Consider the following 22,180-nt stretch of genomic DNA (forward strand, 5'->3'; position numbering starts at 1 on the left):
GCTATGTTTTTGTCCTTGATACTTTGATACGTGTTATGAATAAATGATACCATATCTTATGATGAATATGCCTCTGGACATGTGCTTCTTTTTGCTGTTTTGAATATGATTTTACGGATTTCTTGTTTTACAAGCAACAAGTGTTTGTTTTAGAGAATAAAGTGTCAAATTTCTCTATGAATTTGGTGTGATACCTTGCTTGCATATGTTTCCATTAATTTCATGTCATGGCTTGAAACAAAATTTCTTGCAAAATTGCCATGATGTGATGATTATGGGTTACAAGCACCTTTAGGTATCACATCAAAGTTTTTAGGTTTATTGCCACTTTATTACCTTTTCTTTGCCATTTTTATGCATTTCCTTTTGATTACTTCCTACTATTGTGTGCTTTATGATTACTAACCATTTCATCTCATGTGCCATACATTTCATAGCATTCCACCACTCTCTCCACTTTCTTTAGCTTAGCATTTATTTTTATTTTTGTTGCAAGTTTTAATTCACTTGGTAATGTAATTTGTTATCATTGGTTTGTAGCTTGGCAAAGGGGCCATAGAATGTATTTAGGCAATTTTTGTAATATGGACTATGGACACTATGACGCACCGACACGCACACACTCACCTTAGATGTATGCATAGGATTGTATGGTTAAATAAGCGTTTAGGTTTTAAACACTTAGGGAAAATCCATCTTTTTCAAAAAATAATAATTGAACTTCACTTCAAAAATTTTCATAATAAGTATGAAGTCAACACTTCATTTTTTTTCCTTTCTTTCTTTTTTTCTTAAGAAAAATTCAATTCATCTTAATCATTTAGACTTTCTTTCTAATCACTAATCAAACCTCACCTTTTTTTTGCTAAATCTAATGCTCATGAAGCCTCCCAATCTCCTTCTTCAAAACCTTTTTTTTTCAAAACTTAAAATCAAACAATTAAAACAAAAGAAAAACAAGTCTTTTTTAGCAAGAACTACGCCGGTTTTGATCCCGTAAAACGGTACGTAGGCAATGAGTCAAAACTCATCCAAGCCGAAATAAAATCAAAGTCTTACAATCTCTCCCCCATTCTTAACTAAATAAACCTCCCATTTTCAAAAGTAAGTAAAAATAAGCGTGAATATAGACTTAGGAAAACGGCTCCTATAGAGGACTATAGTTACTCCGGGTGCCTAACACCTTCCCGTAGTAAAACCGACCCCCGAACTTAGAATCTAAGGGTTTTTCTCAATTTTGCCCTTCCCAAGAAAAAATAGAGATATCAACGGTCGAAAGGTACAAGTTCAATTAATGGCTTGGCACCCAAAAACCATGATAACAGGCGTGAAACTTGTTAGGATTAGAGTTCCTTGATCAAGCGTCGCACGTAACCTAATGATCATACATGAATTCTAGCTTTTCTTTGATATTATCACGTATCCCTCGACAACACTATTCGTGTCCAAACAATATTGTGAAATCAATTGTATCATTCAATCGTCGATGTCTCAAACTATTGAATGATTCAAGAGTCGATCTTATCGTCCAATCGATGATTTCTCGATCTATTGAATGCTAAGAAAGCTTTAGGTTTGGATACACAAAGTGATTATCAAAACATCGATTCCATGTCTAGAATCTATGTTTTGATAGATGATTATTCTAAACCTAGATTCAAAAGTATTTCTCAATCACAATTAAATCAAAGATAAAGATTAAAGTGCAAGAATAACATCAATATCAAATCAAATGCTAGAACCATATATTTATAGATCAAAAGATTACATGTTAAGCTAAGATCAAGTACCTCTAATCCCAACAAAGGAGATTTAGCTACTCATTGTCATGGAAGCCTTGCAAGAATGAATTGAAGGAGAAAGATTCATTTACAACTTGTGATTTCTCAACAAAGAATGAAGAATCCACTCTCTATCACTCTCACTCTATGAAGAACAAGCCCTATCTCTCTCTCTAGAAATATTCCAAGTGAAAAAAACTCAGAGAAAAACTAAGTAAAAAACTATATCTCAATGAAATGGTTGAGTGGGCTATTTATACAATTCTGACTCTGCATCAACTCGCCTCGCGAGCTCATTCATTCGCCATGGCGAGTTGAGGTTCCTTCGCCATTGGGTTTGTGCCACGTCAGCTGTGAGAGGCTAAACCGCCCTAACTCGCCTCGCGAGTCATTCCACTCGCCATGGCGAGTTTTCTCGCCTTCCACTCGCCATTGCGAGTTGGTGGCGAAAGATCTTTGATGCTTACTGGAATTGCTCGCCTTTGATGCTTGCCATGGCGAGTTGGAGGCGAGTGATCTCATTTTTCTACCTTTTTGTACTCTTCTCCATTTTCTTCTCTTTGCTTGATGTCTTGAGTTCGAATCCTGCACAAATGGGTGAAGTAAGATAGATAAAGCGTAAAAGGGCAATAATCACTTATTTCTCGACTTTTCCCTCAATAACTTGCAAAACAAGTAACAAAAGTGCCTAAAATATATCACTTAAAATACAACTTTCTAGCACTTATCAATGTGCTCAAACAAAATATATCCAAACTCTTTAACAACACCCATTGAACAACAGATACAACCGCATACTAGCAAGTCATGCTAAAAGTGTTTGTTAAAACCAACATACTCCTCCTTAACACATTGCTCTTTATTACATTTGAGTCTAACAAATTCATAATTTTTATTCTGTTTTATAATTGAGTCTATAATATTTCATTTATTTCCTTATCTCAATTGGTGCCTTTTTCATCATTCTGGAACCAGAAAGTGAGATTTATTTTTCCTTGGACAGAAAGCAAACTACCAATAGACTATATATGCGTCATAAGTGAATAAACAAAAATGCCTTTTATACTAAAAGTTTATTGTCCCTCAAACTTTTAAGATCATTGATCAACACTGTTAAATTTCTATGAGATGAACCACCTTCCTGAGCCGCACATTTAGCCTTATCCCCAAACTCTCGAGCATGTCGTCTGATTATCTCAGCTACATAACTATTGTCCATCAATCTCTTCACAACCTTCTCAATACCATCCCTCCCGACCAACTTCTCTTTCTCCCCAATACCAACTAAGCACCACTCTACTGCACCCACTTCCCCCCCAATCCCCCGCACTTGCGTTATCAACTTCTCATTGTAAAATTGTTCTCCATGCATTGGCCACGTGATCATTGGAACCCCTGCACTAACCGCCTCCACGGTGGAATTCCACCCACAATGTGTCATAAACGCACCCACAACAGTGTGGCTTAGAATCATAACCTGAGGGGCCCAACCCTTAATAATCAAACCCTTCTTCTTTGCAATAACTCTTTCTTCAAATCCTTTCGGTAGCCATTTTTCTTTCTCCTCTTGACTCTCATTCTCTTTCCCTTTCTTCTCAGGAACAACTCATACAAATTCGTAACCCGATGCTTCTACCCTGCACGCAATCTCATAAAGTTGTTTATCTGAAAAATAACATAGGCTTCCAAAGCAAATGTACAACACTGATATCTCGCTTCAAGTTAAGCCAACTCAGACACTCATGCACACTCACAACACTCTGTTCTCCTCTCTCTGTTTTCTCTTGAACAGTTCTACGAACAAGATAAGCTGGACTAAGATGCCAAGCTTTCTGACCCGTAGTTTTCTTGTAGTGTTCGATGTGCTATTTACCGTCAAGTTCTACAAAATTATTGACAAGGATCCCTTGACTTTTGAAAACCATCTCCAAACGCTCTCCCAAGATTTCACTCATCTGCTTAGGCGGTGTTGCATTCATGACAATAGAATGAGGAAGACCAGGAATTACAAAAGAAGCATATCCATAAAGTGAGTGTGCTTTAACAGATTCCATGGCACAAATAGCAAACAGAGAGAAACCGTTGAAAGAGAGTCTTGGAATTTGAAGCTTGTTTGCAAGTTCATCAACCCAAGGAAACAAAAAATCTGTCACGATGCAATCCGGTGGGTGCTGCTCCACGAAGTGTTGGATGGGTGGTCGGAGGAGAGTGGTAGCTTGAAAGATTTTGACCATGTTATTGAAGTCAGTGGCGGCAGAGAGACTTTCTACACCGTCGGGGAGGCCTACTTCTTGGGAAGGAAATGGAACAGTGTGAATACGGAGATGTTGGTTTAAAGGGATAGATTTGCCAAGGATTTGAGCGTTGGAAGGTGTGGTTATGATGGTAACATTTTGACAGCGTATATGTCGCATAGAGGGATCATATGACCAGGTGATAAGTAAGGTATGAAGTAGATTTTAAGTGCTTTCTCTTCTCTTCTGCTTTATATTGCTTTTAATGTCCAACATGCCCTCATCTACGACTGGTGCACATTTAATTGAATGAGAAATTCTTAGGTGAACACTCACCTAATATGGTTTTGTATAAGTTGTGTTGGGTGTTGTTTAGCAGCTGCTTGTGGTGCTATCAGTTTTTTCTTTGGCAGTAGTTTTTTCTCCTATTGGGTACAACTTGTGCTCTTTGAGAGTTATCTTAAAATTGGCTTTATGCAAATTATTAAGTATTTGAGCACTTGTGTTTCCTTTCTAAGAGTTTGTAGGTGAAAATTTTAAAGCAATATAAATTGAGGGGATTGTGAGTTTTGACCACTAATTCATTGGTTTGTTCTCTTTGGATGATCAATTCATTGCTTCACATCTCTTGTCAAAACTTAATTATGCAGTTTGGTAGATTATTGGTTTTGTAATTCAAATGATTTGAAAATAAAAAAGATAAAATTACTTTCTTTGAAATTAGGTGCCAAACTGTATGAGTACCAAACCATAACCGCAATGTAAAAATCAGTTTTATATTTACCACCTTTCCAAAAGACATTAATCAAACGTGACTCCTCCTGATCTAACTGTACACTATATTAGAATATAACATCTTGTACTTGTCTATTTTGTAAATGGTTAGGTTAATTAGAGCTTGACAGCTTGAGCATCACACGCTTCAATTGACTTCAACTTTTCCGTGTATACATAATTGTAACTTCTACCAACATTCATAAATTTCTCATAGAACGTAGCATATAGCATATGTCTTTGCTCACGAGGTACAAACTCATGATTGTGATCCAATGCCAACTTGGTTATTAGTATAAACCTTCCTTGCTCACATTAAATCTCACCATAGCATTACAATTTGTTCTTGGATTTGCTCTCTCAACAACACTTCACCTCCGAGTTTGTTGTTCTTAAACCCTTGTCCAGAAAAGATAGTTGAACAAATTTCTTATCAATTTAGAGACATCTAGGCTCAAACTTGATTTGATTTGTACTTTTAAACTTAAATATAATACAGTAAAGAGGATTATGACGCCTAAGTAATGATTTAGACAAAACTAAGACGAGGTTTCCTTTCATACTAAATTTCACATGCTTTGAATCTCTAATCTGGTTTAGACAAAACTTGAGGGCTATAAACAACATGAAACACATATATAGTAGAGCACATGTAAATGACACTGAAGTCAAAGCAGATAAAATCTAAAATCAAATGCAGAAAAAAATATCAATATGGTGATGTGAGCATTGAACTCATGCTCACATCATATACAATGATACCAAAGGTCTTGGACCATGTTTTCCACCAAATCACGTATTTTCAAAATATAGATATATAAATTCACTTTCACAGTTTGAAAACAAAACATAATTCATGTAAATCAGACACACTGACATTAAAGAATTCAAGGACACAAAATCAGCTTTACAACAGAATTGTTTCCTGCATAGTGAAAAAGTGGTTGGATGACAAATTGAATGAAGAAACACGTTGAAAAGGGTTCATCACCACCTATAAGTCAAGCTTGATGTTGAGAGGTTCAGTCTTATTGGAGAAAAGAATTCTAGGTGGCCCAAGAGTTCATTAATTCACTTCCACATAAGGATCGAATGTCCACATCAAAGCATGCTAATTATGCTAGTTTCAAAGCTTTGATGGATCATTATTATTCTCTTTTTGTGTTTAAACAAAAAATGTTGAGATTCCTTGTATTAACTGCAATTAGGGTCACCAGACTCACCAATCAATTACGGATGCAGTGATAGTGAAATATAACTCTCATTGATGTACAAATTTACTAATCAATTGATGTAGCATAACTGATTAGACGATAGTAACAAAAGTAGAAGAAGTATTATCCACAGGATTACCAAGATCTCATTCCTGGTAACCGGAAGATTAACACACAAAGAAAAGTATTATCCGCAGGTTTTGACTCAATTGAAAAATGCCTAAATTCATCTGTGTGTATAGGTTTTCATGTGATATTTGACAATCAGTCTAAAAAAAAAATCATTTGAACACTTATTTAGTGCCTACCAACACATGGTTGGTAGTATTATATGTAAATAAATTAGTTTACATTTCTTTAGAGCATAATGAACATAATCTTCCTTCGAAAAAAAATGAACAAAATCTAAATAACTCGCTTTAGAAAACTTTCATCTCAATAATCCTTGGTGGAGATGCTCTTTAAAAAGAATAAACTTTTTCTACAAAAACAAAACAATGTTGATGAAAGAAGCCATCTATTTCCGGCCACAACGATCATGTTTTCTGTCAAATGTGATTTTGCTCTTTGCCTATTATTACACAAGTGTTTCATGCTACATCCAACATACTCCTTAACAAACCGCTCTTTATTTATATTTGAGTCTATCAAATTCATAATCATTTTTAATTTTTTTTCTATTATTGAGTCTATAGTATTTCATTTATCTCAATTGGTTCCTTTTTCATCATTCTGAACCAGATAACGAGATTTATATTTTGTTGGACAGAAAGCAAAATAATAGACTATATATGTCATAAATAAATAAACAAAACGACCTTTAAACTCGAAGTTTGCGGTCCCTCAATATTTTAAGATCATCGATCACAGCCGTTAAATTCCTATGAGATGAACCACCTTCTTGAGCCGCATGTTTAGCCTTATCCCCAAACTCTCGAGCATACTTTTTGATTTTCTCAGCTTCGTCACCACCATCCATCAATCTCCTCACAGCCTTCTCAATACTATCCCTCCCCACCACCTTCTCTCTCTCCCCAATACCAGTTGAACTCCACTCAGCTGCCCCCACCACCACCCCAATTCGTCGCACCTGTGTTATCAACTTTTCATTGTAAAATTGTTCTCCATGCACCGGCCACGTGATCATCGGAACCCCTGCACTAACAGCCTCAACAGTGGAATTCCACCCACAATGCGTCATAAACGCACCCAGAGCTTTGTGGCTCAAAATCATAACTTGTGGAGCCCAACCCCTAATAATCAAACCCTTCTTCTTTCCGATATTTCTCTCTTCGAATCCCTTTGGCAACCATTTTCCTTTCTCCTCTTCACTCTCATCTTCTTTCCCTTTCTTCTCAGGAACAACCCATATGAATTTGTGACCCGATGCTTCTATCCCACATGCAATCTCGTAAAGTTGTTTATCCGGGAAAAGGCATAAGCTTCCAAAGCATATGTACAACACTGAGTTATCTGGCTTCGAGTCTAGCCAACTCAGACACTCATGCACACTCACAACACTTTGTTGTCCCCTCTGTGCTTTTTCTTGAACAGTTCTACGAATAAGAGAAGCCGGACCAAGATGCCAAGCTTTGTGACCTGTAGTTTTCTCGTAGTGTTCGATGTACTCTTCACCGTCAAGTTCAGAAAAATTGTTAACAATGATTCCGTTGCTTTTGAAAACCGTCTCCAAAAGCGCTTCCAATAAGTCACTCATCTGCTTCGGCGGAGCTGCATTCATGGCAATAGAATGAGGAAGACCAGGAATTACAAATGAAGCAGATTCATAAAGAGAGTGTGCTTTAACAGATTCTATGGCACAAATTGCAAACAGAGAGAAACCGTTGAAACTGAGTCTAGGAATTTGAAGCTTGTTTGCAAGTTCATCAACCCAAGGAAACAAGAAATCCGCCACAATGCAATCCGGTGGGTGCTGCTCCACGAAGTGTTGGATGGGTGGTTGGAGGAGAGTGGTGGCTTGAAAGATCTTGCGAAGATTCTCGAGGTCGGTGGCGGCGGAGAGGCTTTCGACGCCATCAGGGAGGCCAACTTCATGGGAAGGAAATGGAACGGTGTGAATACGGAGGTGTTGGTTTAAAGGGATGGATTTGCCAAGGATTTGAGCATTGGAGGGTGTGGTTATGATGGTAACTTTTTGACGGCGTAAGGCAAAGAGTGTTGCTATGTCACATAAAGGGATCATATGACCAGGAGCTAAGTAAGGTATGAAGTAGATAGTAAGTGCTTTCTCTTCTCCTTCTTCCATATCCATCTTTGTTTTTTCTTCCATCGCCAATATAATTCTTCTTTGTGCGTGTGTGGATACTATAAGGTGTAGATTATAACAAAGTGACAAACAATTCTTGTGTGGTTTCCAATGACCTATCACTGAAAATGTTGTATATATATATTTTTGTCATTGGCCATTTATATATATTTATATATCCTGTCAACTTGATACTTTAATAAAAATGTGTCTTATCTGTATATTGCTGTATATTAATGGACATATATGCCTCAAGAAAAAGTAAAAGAAAACGAAAGATACTAGATCTGCCTGCCTCATTTTTGTTCTTGAAAAACGGCTGATTTAAAATTAAACAAATAAAATCACAACACTCTCTCTATTAGAATTATCCTCAATAATGCTCTGCCTCATGCCACTTTGCAAGCCTAGGAAGAAGAGACCGAAAAAATCAATTTCACTATGTTTTAGTATAAAAAAGGTGTTCGGTAAGACTTTGGTTAATTCTGAACAAAAATGTTGGATGGTGCGAAATATTTTCGGATAGTATTTGGGTGATATTGGTGATATTGGTCAATTACAATGTTACACTTATGTTTGTCTCTCTTTCACAAGCATTGTAATATTGTGATTGGTCGATGTCACCAATGTCACCTAAATGTTATCCAATATTTTCGCACAAATTACGTGAAGCATGCACGCACAATTATTATATATTTTTGCATTGATAAAAACTGGCTTAGTTATATACCGGGGAAAAAAAGCTTGTAGGTTTATTTGAGTGTCATACTTTCATTTCACCGTCCAGAGATAATTTGGATATGGTTCATAAGGTTTTAAATATATTATTTTAATTAAATAATATAATATTAATAATAATAAGGTTTGTTTGGTTAAAAATAGTGAATAACTGATTCGTTAGTTTATTGCATATGACTTTATAGCTATCAAATAGTTGATAAACTATCTTATAACTGATAGCGAATAAGTTAGCTGACTGAATTTACAGTATTTAGTAAAATTAACTTGTAAATATGAAATGACATAAAACTGATATATTTAATTAATTTTATTTGCCAATTAAATTTGTAGGGGTAAAGTTGAGATAAATAGTGATATGCTATAATTAGCTTATTAACAGACATAAACTAGTAAAAATAAGTTATAAACTCATGATAAAGTGACATTTATCAAATAAATCTGTTTTTTAGTCAAATGAGCTTATATGATATAAACTATGAGCTCAAAATCATGTCTTACCAAACAAACTCTAAGAGTTAAATGTGCTTAGTCCGTACAAAATTACGAGCTTTCACGTTTAATCCTTTAAAAAAATTATTCACTTTTAGTCCCTATGCGTTTTATAAGGACTGTGTTGAGGACTGAAAATATCCTTTTTTAAAAAAGTTTTCAAAATCGAGGTTGTTCTTTTTTTTTTTAGGGAAGAATCGAGGTTGTTCTTAAAAGCTACACCCTCTGGTCACTAATATAAGCAAAAATTTACTTTTTAGATACATTCAATAAATGTTGTATGTGACATATAATAAAGACCACATACATCATTAAATTAATGTATTTAAAAAGTGTATTTTTGCTTATATTAGTGACCGGAGGGTGTACAATATTATAAATGACTAAAATTATCATTAAAAGTTTAGAGAGACTAAACTTAAAAACTTGTAATTTTATTGGAACAAAAAAATATTTTGTCCTAATATTTATATTAATTTTTTGAGAGGAATATTAAAAATAATAAATTGTGAATTTGTAAGTAGCAGTGTTCATGCTTTCAATCGTAGATTTGTAAGTAACTTGTTTTTAATTGTGTTATCATCATGCTTAGCGGAATAATAAAAATACATGCTTTCGTGTGATTTGTGCGAAAATATTTCGCACCAAGCATTACTCTTCTATCAAAAGCCGATAAGATAGGTGTAGAAAATCAAATGTACTTATCTTTCTATATTGTTGTTTAAGGAATGAAAAAAAAATCATTTTGTTGCTCTTCGTTCGTACCACTCTAGCATTTTCTTTCTATAAATCCAATCTATCTTGTTAAGCATAATTTTTATGGTTATAAATAAGTTTTTCATCCTAAACATATATAGAATAGAATCTTCATTTTAGTCTTTAAAAGTAAATCTGGATGTTTTCATCCTAGAAAAAAAAATTGTTTCGTTGTTGGTTCTTTTTTTTTTGACAAAAATAAACGATATTCATTCATTCAAATTGATAGAGTACATCGATACAATATAAATTTAAATTCGCTAAAAACAAAAAGGATGAATCTATGAACAAACTCACATCATCCATGTTAATAGCATAAAACGGCAAAGTTGCCTACAAATATGACTAATATGACTATATTTAAGTCTCTGAAGTACTCATGTCTCCGGATTTGCAACGTTGACGACACCAAAGTCATTGTCATTGATCGGATCTGCACTTGTTCAAAGCTAATCTTTCAACCTGAATCAAATAAACACCGTACTAAAACGGGAAATCAAACACATCGCACAAAGACGGGAAATCAAAACAAACAGAGTCATTCATAGACGACAAAATCACAAAAACAAACGAAAGGAAACAGAAAATATGTGAAATCACTTATTCAATTAGGATAGAAGGAAAAAAACAACTCGGAGGGGTGATTATTGGGTCAAAATTGACCCTAAATCACCCCTCTAACAAGAAGAAGAAAGGGGTGACGACTAGGGTTTGAGAAGAAGAGAAAAAAGATAACTTTTTTTAGTTGATTAGATAGATGTTTTCGTTGTTGGTTCTTAATGGGCATAATTTTGAAATACTTTTGATATTTTTGAACATAATATGAATACATCTTTAACATGAAAGAATCCTAACATTCTGGGCATTATAGATACAAAAAGAAAAAGAAATTTCTTGGAGGATGAAGATATCCCGTTTTATTTTTTTAGAGGCTCTAAAATCAAAGTTTGCTTATTTTTATTTTTTTTTTGTACAAGAGAGAGCCGAAGCCCAAAAGAGAAAACTAAACAATTACACGAACATTTCTAGGCATACAAGCACCAGAGATGTCATTAAAGATGAGACTATTGAGCTCACTAGAAGGGGTCTCCAAAATAGTAAAATTCCATGAATCCATGGTAAGGCTGAAGTTGGCTATGTTACTTTTGGCCTTTTCATTCAAGATGGCTGGTTTTTCCAAGGTGTCTAACTGAAGTCTGGTTTTTACAATCCGAAACATGTACTTTTCTGTTTGGTTTATATTTGAACAGAGGCAAAATGAAAGGAGGAATGTTATTTTGACAACATATAAGTTGTCCCACACCGTATAATAGTATTTTGCACCCACTTTTTCATTTTTTTTTTATTTGTTTCTTTCCTTGCCTTGGTTTGCGTGCATGCTGTAATTTGCTTTATAATGCTACGGTGTGGATACTTGACAACCTTTTTAGGTTGTTCATATATCACTAATTCAAGAAAAACGATCTAATTCAACTAATGACAATTATATATTATCTTGTGATAACTTTGTGTTACCGTTTGTCGCTTGAAGTAGAATTTCCAATAAATAAATACACAATTTTTTTGTCGAATAATGAACAATTAATTATACTATCACAATTATAATTCGGTTTGATGACATCATTATTAATTAAGTCCCTTATTGTCTCTTAATTGCTTAAGCTCATCAATCAAAGCCGTCAAATTATCATGGGATGAGCCACCTTCTTGAACAACATGTTTAGCTATTTTTGCAATCTCTTGAGCTCTACGTCTTATTTGAATGGCTTCATCACCACTGTCCATCAACCTCCTTAAAGCCTTCTTTATACGATCTCTCCCTATTAGCTTTTCCATGTCCCGAAAAGCAATGGTAAGCCACTCATCTGCACCGACTTCCACTCCAATCCCATGCACCTGAGTTATCAACGTTTCGTTATAGAATTGATCACTATGTACTGGCCATGTGATCATTGGAATTCCTGCACTAACAGCCTCGGTTATAGAGTTCCACCCACAATGTGTCAAAAATGCACCTATAGCGGAGTGGCCCAAGATAACCACTTGTGGGCTCCAGCCCCTTACAATCATCCCCTTAGTCCTCTCTTCAAATCCTTTAGGGAGCCATTTTTCCTTCTCCGCTTCACTCTCATTCTCTTTCCCCTTTTTCTCTGGGACAACCCATATGAATTCACAATTTAATTCTTCTAGTGCACTTGCAATCTCATACAATTGTTTATCAGGGAAATAGCAAAAGGTTCCAAAGCATATGTAGAGTACTGAGTTATCTCGCTTTGAGTTGAGCCAAGTTAAGAACTTTTGCACACTCAACGTGCTCTTTTCTCCCCTATTTGCTTTCTCTTGAGTGGTTTTGCGAACAAGAGATGCTGGGCCAAGAAGCCAAGCCTTGTGACCGATGGTTCTCTCATAATACTCAACACACTCTTCTCCATCGAGCTCTACAAAGCTGTTGATGATGAAACCATGGCTTTTAAGGGCTATAGTGAGTAGCGGATCAATGAATGATTTTGACTCCGCAGGTGGTTTTGAATTAATGATGATATCGTAAGGAAAATTCGGAATAACAAAAGAACCAGAAGCATCCTCAGGGAGAGGTTGTGATTTAAGGGATTCCATGGCACATATGGTAAATAGTGAGAAACCGTTGAAGGCAAATCTCGGAATGTGAAGCTTGTTTGCCAGCTCATCCACCCAAGGGAATAAAAAATCCGCTACGATGCAATCAGGTGGTTCCTGTTCCACGAAATTCTCAATGTGTTCGCGGAGCAGTGTAGTGGCCTGAAAGATTCTGTTGGAGCTGTCAAGGTCTGTGACAGAGGACAGGTTTTCAATGCCGTCCGGGAGGCCAACTTCTTGGGAAGGGAATTGAAAGGTGTGAACGTTGAAGTTGTTGGATTTGGGTAGGATTTGAGCGTTTGAAGGAGTGGTGATGATTTTAACAAAGTGGCCACGTGAAGCAAAGAGAGAGGCAATGTCACAAAGAGGGATCATGTGACCTGCTGCTAGATATGGAATGAAGTAAAGTTTGAGTGGTTTGTCCATTGTTGTGGATGAGACACTGTCTTCTGCCTTTGCAAACAAGTTCATGTCTTTTTTATAAGAATAATGGAAGCTTTGATAAGCCAAAGCATGATGCGGACGCTACTTTGAAAGAATCAGCCCTGTTTTGGTATCAACAAGCCGGCTTCTAGTTAAATTTTTTGATGGTACGTTTAGATAAATAAATAGATAATATACACATGATACCTCCTCCCAAATAATTCATTTTTACTAAAGTGATATTTCTTCCCATTTAAAATCACCATATAAGTTGTATTGACTATTGTTCACCGCAAGTTAATTACTACAAAAACGTTGAATTTATCTCTTTCCTGTGACACTTAATTTTTTTTAGAGGAAACGAATCTTTTTCTTGTGAAACATCCAACCAAATTATCCAGCAAAACCAATAATAAAAATAATAGGGTTAATTAGTTAAATAATTCCTATAAATGTTAAATAAAAAATTGTTTTTAGTCCCACAAAATTTTATGTCCTGTTTTTTTTTTTTTTTTTTGTTATCAAAGGCTTTTTGCTGTCGGGATACATTCGCGAGAAAATTCTCGCGATGTATAGCAATGCTGATATTTTTATACCGTATCAAATAGGTTATCAATTTTTCATTGTTGAATTCATATATTTCTTTTCTTAATGAGCGACTACCAAAACCATTCCCGAACACTATTCTAGTGTGGCATTGTTGGAGATACTTAACATTGTGGTGGACCAACTTTTTGGACCATGGTGGTGAAGTTTTAAATTAATGGTGGATATGTAGCTTTAAATATCAAGGGTTGAGCTGTTAGTTTGAATGAGCCAAAACTTTCTCTTCTTTTGTTTGATTGTATAGAAAGCGAGAAGGAAGAAATAATTTGTATGACAAAATTGACCTTATGTAAATCTTTATACTAAGGGGGTGTTTGTTTCATGGATGCAAAAATTATTCTCTGGAATAACTTTCGCAGGAATATATTCCTTGGAATTATATTCCTAGGAATATTTTAAAAAAGTGTTTGGTTACCAATTTGAATTCCTTGGAACTTTCTTTCTAAATTCCTAGGAATACTAAAAATATGTTTGGTTTAAAATGTATAATCCCAGGAATAAATGTCAAAATTATTAAAATACCCTTTTACATTCAATAGATGAAAAATAATATTTTTCATGTTTTTTTTATCAAGGAAAGTAAATTATGTGAGTCAACAAAGGTATTGGTCAGGGTATATACTTATTTTTTAATACATAACAAGAGTACCCTGTTTCAAGTTGTTGTCCGCCATTACAACTCACCACACTTTTACTAGTATTGCATATATCTAGCACTAGTAAGAGATGAAAAAACAAAATCAGCTTAAAATCTAAATATCGTTGGAGAGTAACCAAGCTAAATTTAGTCACTATCAAACTCTACTAAGCTAAAACTCCAGTAGAAGAATTAGGACTCAGCAGAAATTAAAACCAGAAACATAACGACGCATAGCACAGTTGCAAAACTGCAGGAAGATAACAATTCAATGCAGGATCGAAAATACAGAATAAAAATATGTATAAACCACTCTTATACACAAAGAAACAACATATGTGTTGCACTAAAGCTCCTCAAACATCCTCCGATAAATATATTAAAAGTATAATTGAGGTATCATTACAAAATCAATAAAGATCATAATAACGATTGAAACTAAATAATAAGGCAAATAAAGAAAATATCTGCATGAGTTTTTTTATTAAATTCAAAAAACATTGAACAATCTGAGTTCTACTCAGAACCATTGTTTTTTAAAACAATGTGCACAAATTCCTTCTTAAGTTCAGGAGTATCCATAGTGAAAAAGTAGTCACAAAGGTTATTGTCTTTAGTGATAACCATACCAGCCCTTACCACATCAACAGCGGACAATCCTTCTATTTCTTTTAAAAGAGAGACAACTTGGTTCCTCCTATCAGCTGTGAGCTTCTCGTGCATAAAACAAGACGTGAGTTGTTTAATATTCTCCACGCTTCCAGCATAAAACTCACCTAACTTATTCAATGAAGATAATAAACTATCAGAAACATCATCAGTATGCTTAGCCCTTTTAGCTGCACTCTTTCCACTCCTATTTGATGTAACGTCACGTTGTGATTGATTTACTTGACTTGGTACTTGAGTAGTATTATAGGTAGCTGTTTCAGATATTTGTGATTCAAAGTTCTCTTCACCTAGATTCAAATCAATGTCAAATTCATTCCTTGGTGATGATGGAAAAAATTCTTTCACTATGTTATAAGCATGATCTGCTGGATCTTCAGATGTATCACCACATGCTTTATCTTTTCCAAATACAGTATGCAATCTCTCATAGTGAGGAAATGGTTTTCCAAACAAGCCAGTTGCATTAGGATGGGACTGCATTAAAGTAAAACATTTTTGAAGTATAAATTAAATGTTGAAAAACATAAATTAAGATATATTATTCAATATTTTAATATAAAATGGTATGTCACCTTGCACCATTGTCTGTAAACTTCCTTCTCTACTACAATCGTCTTCGTAGCATCATTCCATCCAAAACCACTTGCACTTGGACCCAACATATCTCTGATTGCTGAATAATGTGATTTCAGACGTTTCACTCTTGATTCAATGTGAGGATTAGCTTTTAATGTGCAGTCTGGAATTTTTTTTCAAGAGATATCTCTCTAGTACTTTAGTATACCCTGGTTTAAATGTGCCTGCATCAGCCTTCCACCCGTCGTCCACTAACTGCAATAAACCTTGGACTAATACCGCATCTTCTTCTGTAGTCCATTGACGCTTTGTGCCTTTTGCATTTTGATTTTCAGATGATTCATTCATCTATCAAAACTCAATAATTATGCACGTTAAAATTAGAATATGTAGCTTTTAATTGTAAAAAAAGTAGCTATAGTGCAAGCAAATTGCACCATCACAGAACAAACATATAATACTCTCTCCAAATTGTCTAACACATGAAATAAGACAACATTCTAGCAACCAAACCAACAAAACAGATCCTTCTCAACTAGCGATACTCATGAAGTCACAGCAGAACCAACATACAAACCTTCCATTATATATGAAGAATGCAAGCAATATAAATTATTTGATGCTTACAATTGCAAAGAAAATAACATACGAAATTAAAAATGACAAATAACAAACATGAAATTTATCTATGGTTTCCCCCTTTCCATCTATTAAAGTTTTCCAATGCTAAATTATCTCTCCACTGACTCCATGCATTACTTGGCTCCACAACCGTTATCATGTCACCGGACATGAACTCATTAGAGGACTCAACATCTCCTAAATCCCTTTCCAAAGGGTCTCGTGCCATTTCTTTCCGAATATGGTTATGTAGAAGACAACAAGCGGTTATAATTCTTATTTGAGTTTTCAGAGGATAGAAAGACTTCTCTCTCAATATAGCCCAACGTCCTTTCAACAGTCCAAAACATCTTTCTATTACATTTCTAGCTGATGAATGTTTCATATTAAAAAACTCTTTAGGTGTAGCCGGTTGTAAGCCATTCCTCCACTCACTGAGGTGATACCTTTGACCTCTATAAGGAGTAAGAAAACCTTCTCCATTCATATAGCCAGCATCACATAAATAATAATACCCTATCACAAATAAAATTAAAATTATTTTCCTATAAATATGTAAGACATGTTCTATATTAACATGAATTTATGTTGTGTATACCTTGAGGAACCCTTAAACCATTTGTTCGAGAAATAGCATTTCTGAGGACTCTAGAATCAGCAGCTGAACCTTCCCACCCAGGCAACACATATATAAATTGCATATCTGGTGAGCATACACCCAACACGTTTGTTGCTATCTCACCCTTCCTTATTCTGAATCTAGTTTTGTCAGCTTCGGGCACATTGACCTTGATGTAAGTGCCATCAAGAGCTCCTAAACAATTCTATATAATGGTATAATTACGAATGTTACTACTTTTAATGGAATATTAAAACTCATTCTAATTAGAAAAATTTAATAATGGGCTTTCGTTTTATACCTTGAAATATTTCCATCTTTCATCGGTATTGTTCTCTAGAATTGGTTGGGGTTGTTTTAACAGCTCCTTGTGACACTTCACTAGAGCTAGTAATACACTCATGAAATGCCTACTAATCGTTTCGCCAGATCTAACAAATTGTCTTCTAATCATTCTATTCTTAACATGGTGAGCCAATATGTGTAAAAACATAGCCACTAACTCCTCAACACACATATGTCGAGTAGGAACTAGTCCACCAATACCTTTCAACATTTCGCACAATTTATGGAACGCGGGCCTATCCATCCTCGTATTCTCAATACAAGCCACATCACTTGTGTAAATAATTCTTTGAAAATGCACTTCTCTTACTAAACTCCTTTCATAACAATCCCATTTCCTTTTTCGCTTTTTCAAACGATTACTTAGAGCAAAATAGCATAACATCATTGTCATCAAAGTAAATAAATTCAACATCTCCAAATGCATGATCAATATTGTTATAATCCTTTTCTTTCTTTCACATGCTTCCATCAAATGAGCCATGATCAAAACTTAAATTATGTATTTGCTGAAAATATCTTTACACTGTTTAGACATTTTTTTTTTTTTAAAAAAAAAGTTAATTCAATAATACGCTCTAGCTAAATGAGTAAAACATAATACACTAAAGTTTGAATGAAATCAAAACCTCTGCTAGAACCTGTACAATAAACACAACACCTAATACTCCCTCTACAATATCACAAGATTAAGCTTGCATACATAAGCATCCCACACAAGAAACAATGTAATTGCAATCTAAGAAAATAAAAACAGCAAGCCACATGACTTTTCAATTCTATGAGGCAACAATATGGTGTCTACTTCTACCTCAAAGACATTAAAATTCCATCACAGAAAGAAACAAACGCACAGTAGCATTTACCTCTAACATCTAATAGCAAGTAACCCAGAAAATGGACGGACAACACAACAAGTAGTATAATACATCACAGAATAACACAAAAAAAAATCATCAAATCTGGAAAATGGTTACCTTCCAAAGTAGAGCAAATTCCAAAGCCAAATAGGGAAGATATAGATGAAAAGCCAGTCCTTCTAGGACAAAAACCTTTAAAAAAAAAAAAGAAGAAGAATAAATATAGAGAAATTAAAAAAAAAACGCAAAAACAAAACAAGACACAACCTGTTATGGATGGATCTGGATTCACATTAGTGAAAAGAGAGAGCAAAGAGGGGTTTATATATGTATGTGGGTTTCTATTAATTTGGAAAATGAGTGGGAAAAATTAGGAGGGAAAAAGTGGGGTAAAATAGGGATATGGGTGGGTTTTCAATTTTCACCATAAATGTGGAGATTTCATTTCCAGGAATTGAAGATTCCAGCCCCCCAACCCCAGGAATAAAAATAGAGAGTCAATGGGTTAATAAGATTCCTGGGAATCATTTATTCCTGGGTATATTATTTTTGTTCCCTTCTACCAAACATAGAAATATCGTATTTAATGCCCTTATTCCCAGGAATATATTTTTTATCTCCCAAACAAACACCCCCTAACAATTTAGAGTTTTTAGAAATAGTCTATTCTAAAATTCTCTCCTTTAAAGATGTCCACATCATCATAATCCTATTTGGCATTTGTTCCAAAAATTCCTCCTAATTTTTAATACAACCTTAATAATTGTAGTTATTATTAAAAACCATTTTTTATTTAACATTAAATTGTACATAAAATAGATAGTTAGTTACAATCAAATAATTATTAATATAATTATTGTTTCGATTAAAATTTATATGTTACATTAAAAAATTGGTACGTTACAATCAAATAATTATTAATACAATTATTGTTTTGAATAAAATTTTATGTTACTTTAAAAAATTGGTATGTTACAATCAAATAATTATTATTATAATTATTGTTTCGATTAAAATTTATATGTTACATTAAAAAATTGGTACGTTACAATCAAATAATTATTAATACAATTATTGTTTTGATTAAAATATTATGTTACTTTAAAAAATTGGTATGTTACAATCAAATAATAATTATTATAATTATTGTTTCGATTAAAATTTATATGTTACATTAAAAATTTGTACATTACAATCAAATAATTATTAATATATTTAGTATTCGATTAACAATTATATGGTACATTAAATATTTGGTAGATTACAAAATTATAATAAATAACTTGAATAAATTACATTTTAAATTTTGGTCTGTTACACTATAACAGTAACCTACTAATTAAAAATTTAATTATAGTAATTAATTTTTAAGGTTATATAATTAATTTTTATTCTTTACAAAATTATATTACTTAATATTAATAAGATATTAATAAATTTCAAATGTTATGAAGATAATTTTTTATAGGTTACATGAAATATAATCTAATCGTTTAATGCACATTTTATAATATTAAAGAAGTTGATAATATTAATATTAAAACGGTCAAATTAATAATTAATAGATATTAATCGTTATGGTACTACTTTTCTATATAAATAGTAGAGCTTTTGGGTATGAGTACACAACAATCACAAAATATAGTTCTTCTTTTTCTGTTATCTGATATCTATATTCTAAGTTATTTATGTAATTTTTTCTATTGCAAAGGAAAATGTCTACGAAACACAACTTCATCTTTGATGTTTCGCCAAGAAAACAATTGTGGACATTGATTGTGAAGGTTGTTCGTGCTTGGTTCGTTCAAGACTACAAAAATAAAAAAAACTATCATTTTTCATGGAGTTGGTTCTAATGGATCGAAAGGTACTTTTTTCATATCGTTTTTTTTTAAAGTATAGTGTTTTAATCTTTGTTATCTAGGGTGATCGAAATGATCTACAAGTTCAAGGAGCAACTCTAAGAGGGAATGATGTTCACGATTTCCTCATTTGATGTTGCTTGCAACAATGGTTCTTATCGACCATCATGTGGAGAATACAAACTGAATTTCACAATCAACACAAAGGTCAAACTATATATGTAAAACTGATTTTGTCCCAACAAACGTGTATTCGTTTACACATGCATATGATGTTTTCAATGATTTTTACAACAACTACTTGGTTGGTAAGTGACTATCATTTTCTTCGTATCAATTGGATTATTTGATATTGTTTATTTATAATAATACAATAATAAATTAATTACTTTTTGGTGAAAATACTTTTACTTTTCCATATAATTTTTTTTTCAACCTTGATTTTTCTCATTCATGTATATTTTGTTTTTTAATGGTATTTCAATGTTACAAATTATTTTTAGACGTTGTATAATTACCTTAAAGGTTGAATTAATAGGTTTAATAATTAAGTAACCGTTTAGATCTTTTTTTTAATGCTAATAAAACGTTTTGTTTAATATGATTCAAGTATACATTATATTCTTATAATATTAAATTGTAATTTAATCAATATTTTAATTTTTGTTATATATACAGATGTAATTGGAGTCATGACTGAAGTGGGTGTTGAAAGAGAATATGAAAGAGATGGTGGAAAAACTAAAAAGAATGTCATTGAACTGGATTCAAATTGCTAAGCTTAATTTTTTTGTATGTTTGTTTTTTTTAAACATGTATTATGGGTAGGCTTAAATGTACTTTTTTGATAATTTTTATGATAAGATTTATTGGATAAGTTTTTTGAAAAAAGCCCCACAACTCCCAGGATGTGAACGCGAAAGATGTTATTGACTCAGATTCATAATCATTTGCACCTCATAAGAAGAGAATGTTTCCAATAAACGAAGATTGCAGGACATCTTATGCAATTGTTCAACAGGTCAAAAAGATTGTGAAGATAGAGAAATAATATTTACAAGTGACTTGGTTACGCTTAAGTTGTTTATCTATTATGTCAATGTTATGTGTCTGTTTTTAATATAGTAGAATAAAGTCCATGTCATAGACAATGAATTATGATTTTTAATTGAATAAATCACTATTGTTGAATGTATTGACACTTCAATGAAAAATATTTCACTTTTCATATTATCAATTTACGATTTACTTATGTCTTAAACTTTGCACAAATTCAAAAATAAATATAATAATTAAATTAAGGATTATATGGAAGAAGTTATATATTGAACAAGATACGCCTTATCTCTCTTAACCCAATTAACCTTTCTAGATTCCTTACTCCCTCCACACAAAAACAAAAAAAAAATAATAATTAAGGATTCAGTGGAAGAAGTTATACTTGTGGGAGCCTTAAAGAAGAGAATAAATTAAACCAACTGAGGTGGTATTGAAAGACAATACAAAAGATATAATACAAGAACTAAAATGAATTCGAATGAGTGACCTTTATTTATTTTTATTTTTTATTTTTAATATGGAATATACTATGGTATTTAATTATAATTTTGATTATTTGTCAATTCATTTTGAAGAGATATCGGTTTGAATGTACTCTCTTCAGATATTATGTTGAGGAATTAAACTCTTTGTTTATAATTATCAACTTTTGTTTAATATGATTGGAAAGTAAAAATCTATTCATTTACTTAAATTGTTTTATTTGTTTCTTTAGGGATAGGAAAATCAATGTTACAAAATATTTTTTCATCAACTAGGATCACGTTCAATCCTGAAATTATAGAAACAAATGAACTAAAGAAAATGTATTATTATTTTGGTACAAAGAATTGTTTGGTCACACTTTAGTTATGTCTTTTTTATGCTCCATATTTTGGTCACGCTTTAACTTCAAAAGGTTCCATATAGATTATGATAATAGATGAGTTCAGTCTTTATAATGAAAAACAATTCTACATTCAATCGAGGGAGTTGACACATATCTTATACCTTTTTATTCCCCGAGTTTAGGAATGTTGGTTTCAATTA

General features: G+C 33.2%; 4 protein-coding genes and 1 pseudogene across 4 annotated transcripts; all 5 read right to left on the bottom strand.

Annotated features, from left to right (window-relative positions):
* Positions 1-2,642: 2,642 nt before the first annotated feature.
* On the bottom strand, positions 2,643-5,023 carry LOC25481188 (scopoletin glucosyltransferase-like; annotated as a pseudogene).
* Positions 5,024-6,523: 1,500 nt separating this feature from the next.
* On the bottom strand, positions 6,524-8,406 carry LOC25481187 (scopoletin glucosyltransferase). The gene has a single exon (XM_013586326.3). The coding sequence runs from the start codon at positions 8,291-8,293 to the stop codon at positions 6,824-6,826; it is 1,470 nt and encodes a 489-aa protein (XP_013441780.1). The 5' UTR covers positions 8,294-8,406; the 3' UTR covers positions 6,524-6,823.
* A 3,060-nt stretch (positions 8,407-11,466) lies between these two features.
* On the bottom strand, positions 11,467-13,342 carry LOC25481186 (UDP-glucose flavonoid 3-O-glucosyltransferase 7). The gene has a single exon (XM_013586325.3). The coding sequence runs from the start codon at positions 13,340-13,342 to the stop codon at positions 11,882-11,884; it is 1,461 nt and encodes a 486-aa protein (XP_013441779.1). The 3' UTR covers positions 11,467-11,881.
* A 1,711-nt stretch (positions 13,343-15,053) lies between these two features.
* LOC25490699 (uncharacterized) lies at positions 15,054-16,224 on the bottom strand. The gene is made up of 2 exons (XM_024778817.2): positions 15,782-16,224; positions 15,054-15,683 (listed from the first exon to the last, which is right to left on the bottom strand). Exons 1-2 carry the CDS (start codon positions 15,869-15,871, stop codon positions 15,054-15,056), a joined length of 720 nt encoding a protein of 239 aa, XP_024634585.2. The 5' UTR covers positions 15,872-16,224.
* Positions 16,225-16,467: 243 nt separating this feature from the next.
* LOC112420227 (protein ALP1-like) lies at positions 16,468-17,850 on the bottom strand. Its single transcript, XM_039832824.1, has 3 exons — positions 17,327-17,850; positions 17,005-17,230; positions 16,468-16,922 (listed from the first exon to the last, which is right to left on the bottom strand). Exons 1-3 carry the CDS (start codon positions 17,840-17,842, stop codon positions 16,468-16,470), a joined length of 1,197 nt encoding a protein of 398 aa, XP_039688758.1. The 5' UTR covers positions 17,843-17,850.
* Positions 17,851-22,180: the final 4,330 nt, after the last annotated feature.

Source organism: Medicago truncatula, chromosome 4 (assembly GCF_003473485.1).
Source record: "Medicago truncatula cultivar Jemalong A17 chromosome 4, MtrunA17r5.0-ANR, whole genome shotgun sequence".
Classification (NCBI taxonomy): Eukaryota; Viridiplantae; Streptophyta; class Magnoliopsida; order Fabales; family Fabaceae; genus Medicago; species Medicago truncatula.

Bases quoted from the DNA above. Each gene is read 5' to 3' on its own strand.
- LOC25481187 (XM_013586326.3), bottom strand. From the start codon at position 8,293: ATGGAAGAAAAAACAAAGATGGATATGGAAGAAGGAGAAGAGAAAGCA.
- LOC25481186 (XM_013586325.3), bottom strand. From the start codon at position 13,342: ATGAACTTGTTTGCAAAGGCAGAAGACAGTGTCTCATCCACAACAATG.
- LOC25490699 (XM_024778817.2), bottom strand. From the start codon at position 15,871: ATGTTGGGTCCAAGTGCAAGTGGTTTTGGATGGAATGATGCTACGAAG. The intron at 15,684-15,781 runs GTGACATACCAT...ACTTTAATGCAG, and splicing joins TTTACAGACAATGGTGCAAG to TCCCATCCTAATGCAACTGG.
- LOC112420227 (XM_039832824.1), bottom strand. From the start codon at position 17,842: ATGGAAGCATGTGAAAGAAAGAAAAGGATTATAACAATATTGATCATG. The intron at 17,231-17,326 runs GTATAAAACGAA...ACCATTATATAG, and splicing joins AAAGATGGAAATATTTCAAG to AATTGTTTAGGAGCTCTTGA. The intron at 16,923-17,004 runs GTATACACAACA...TATTTGTGATAG, and splicing joins TGGTTTAAGGGTTCCTCAAG to GGTATTATTATTTATGTGAT.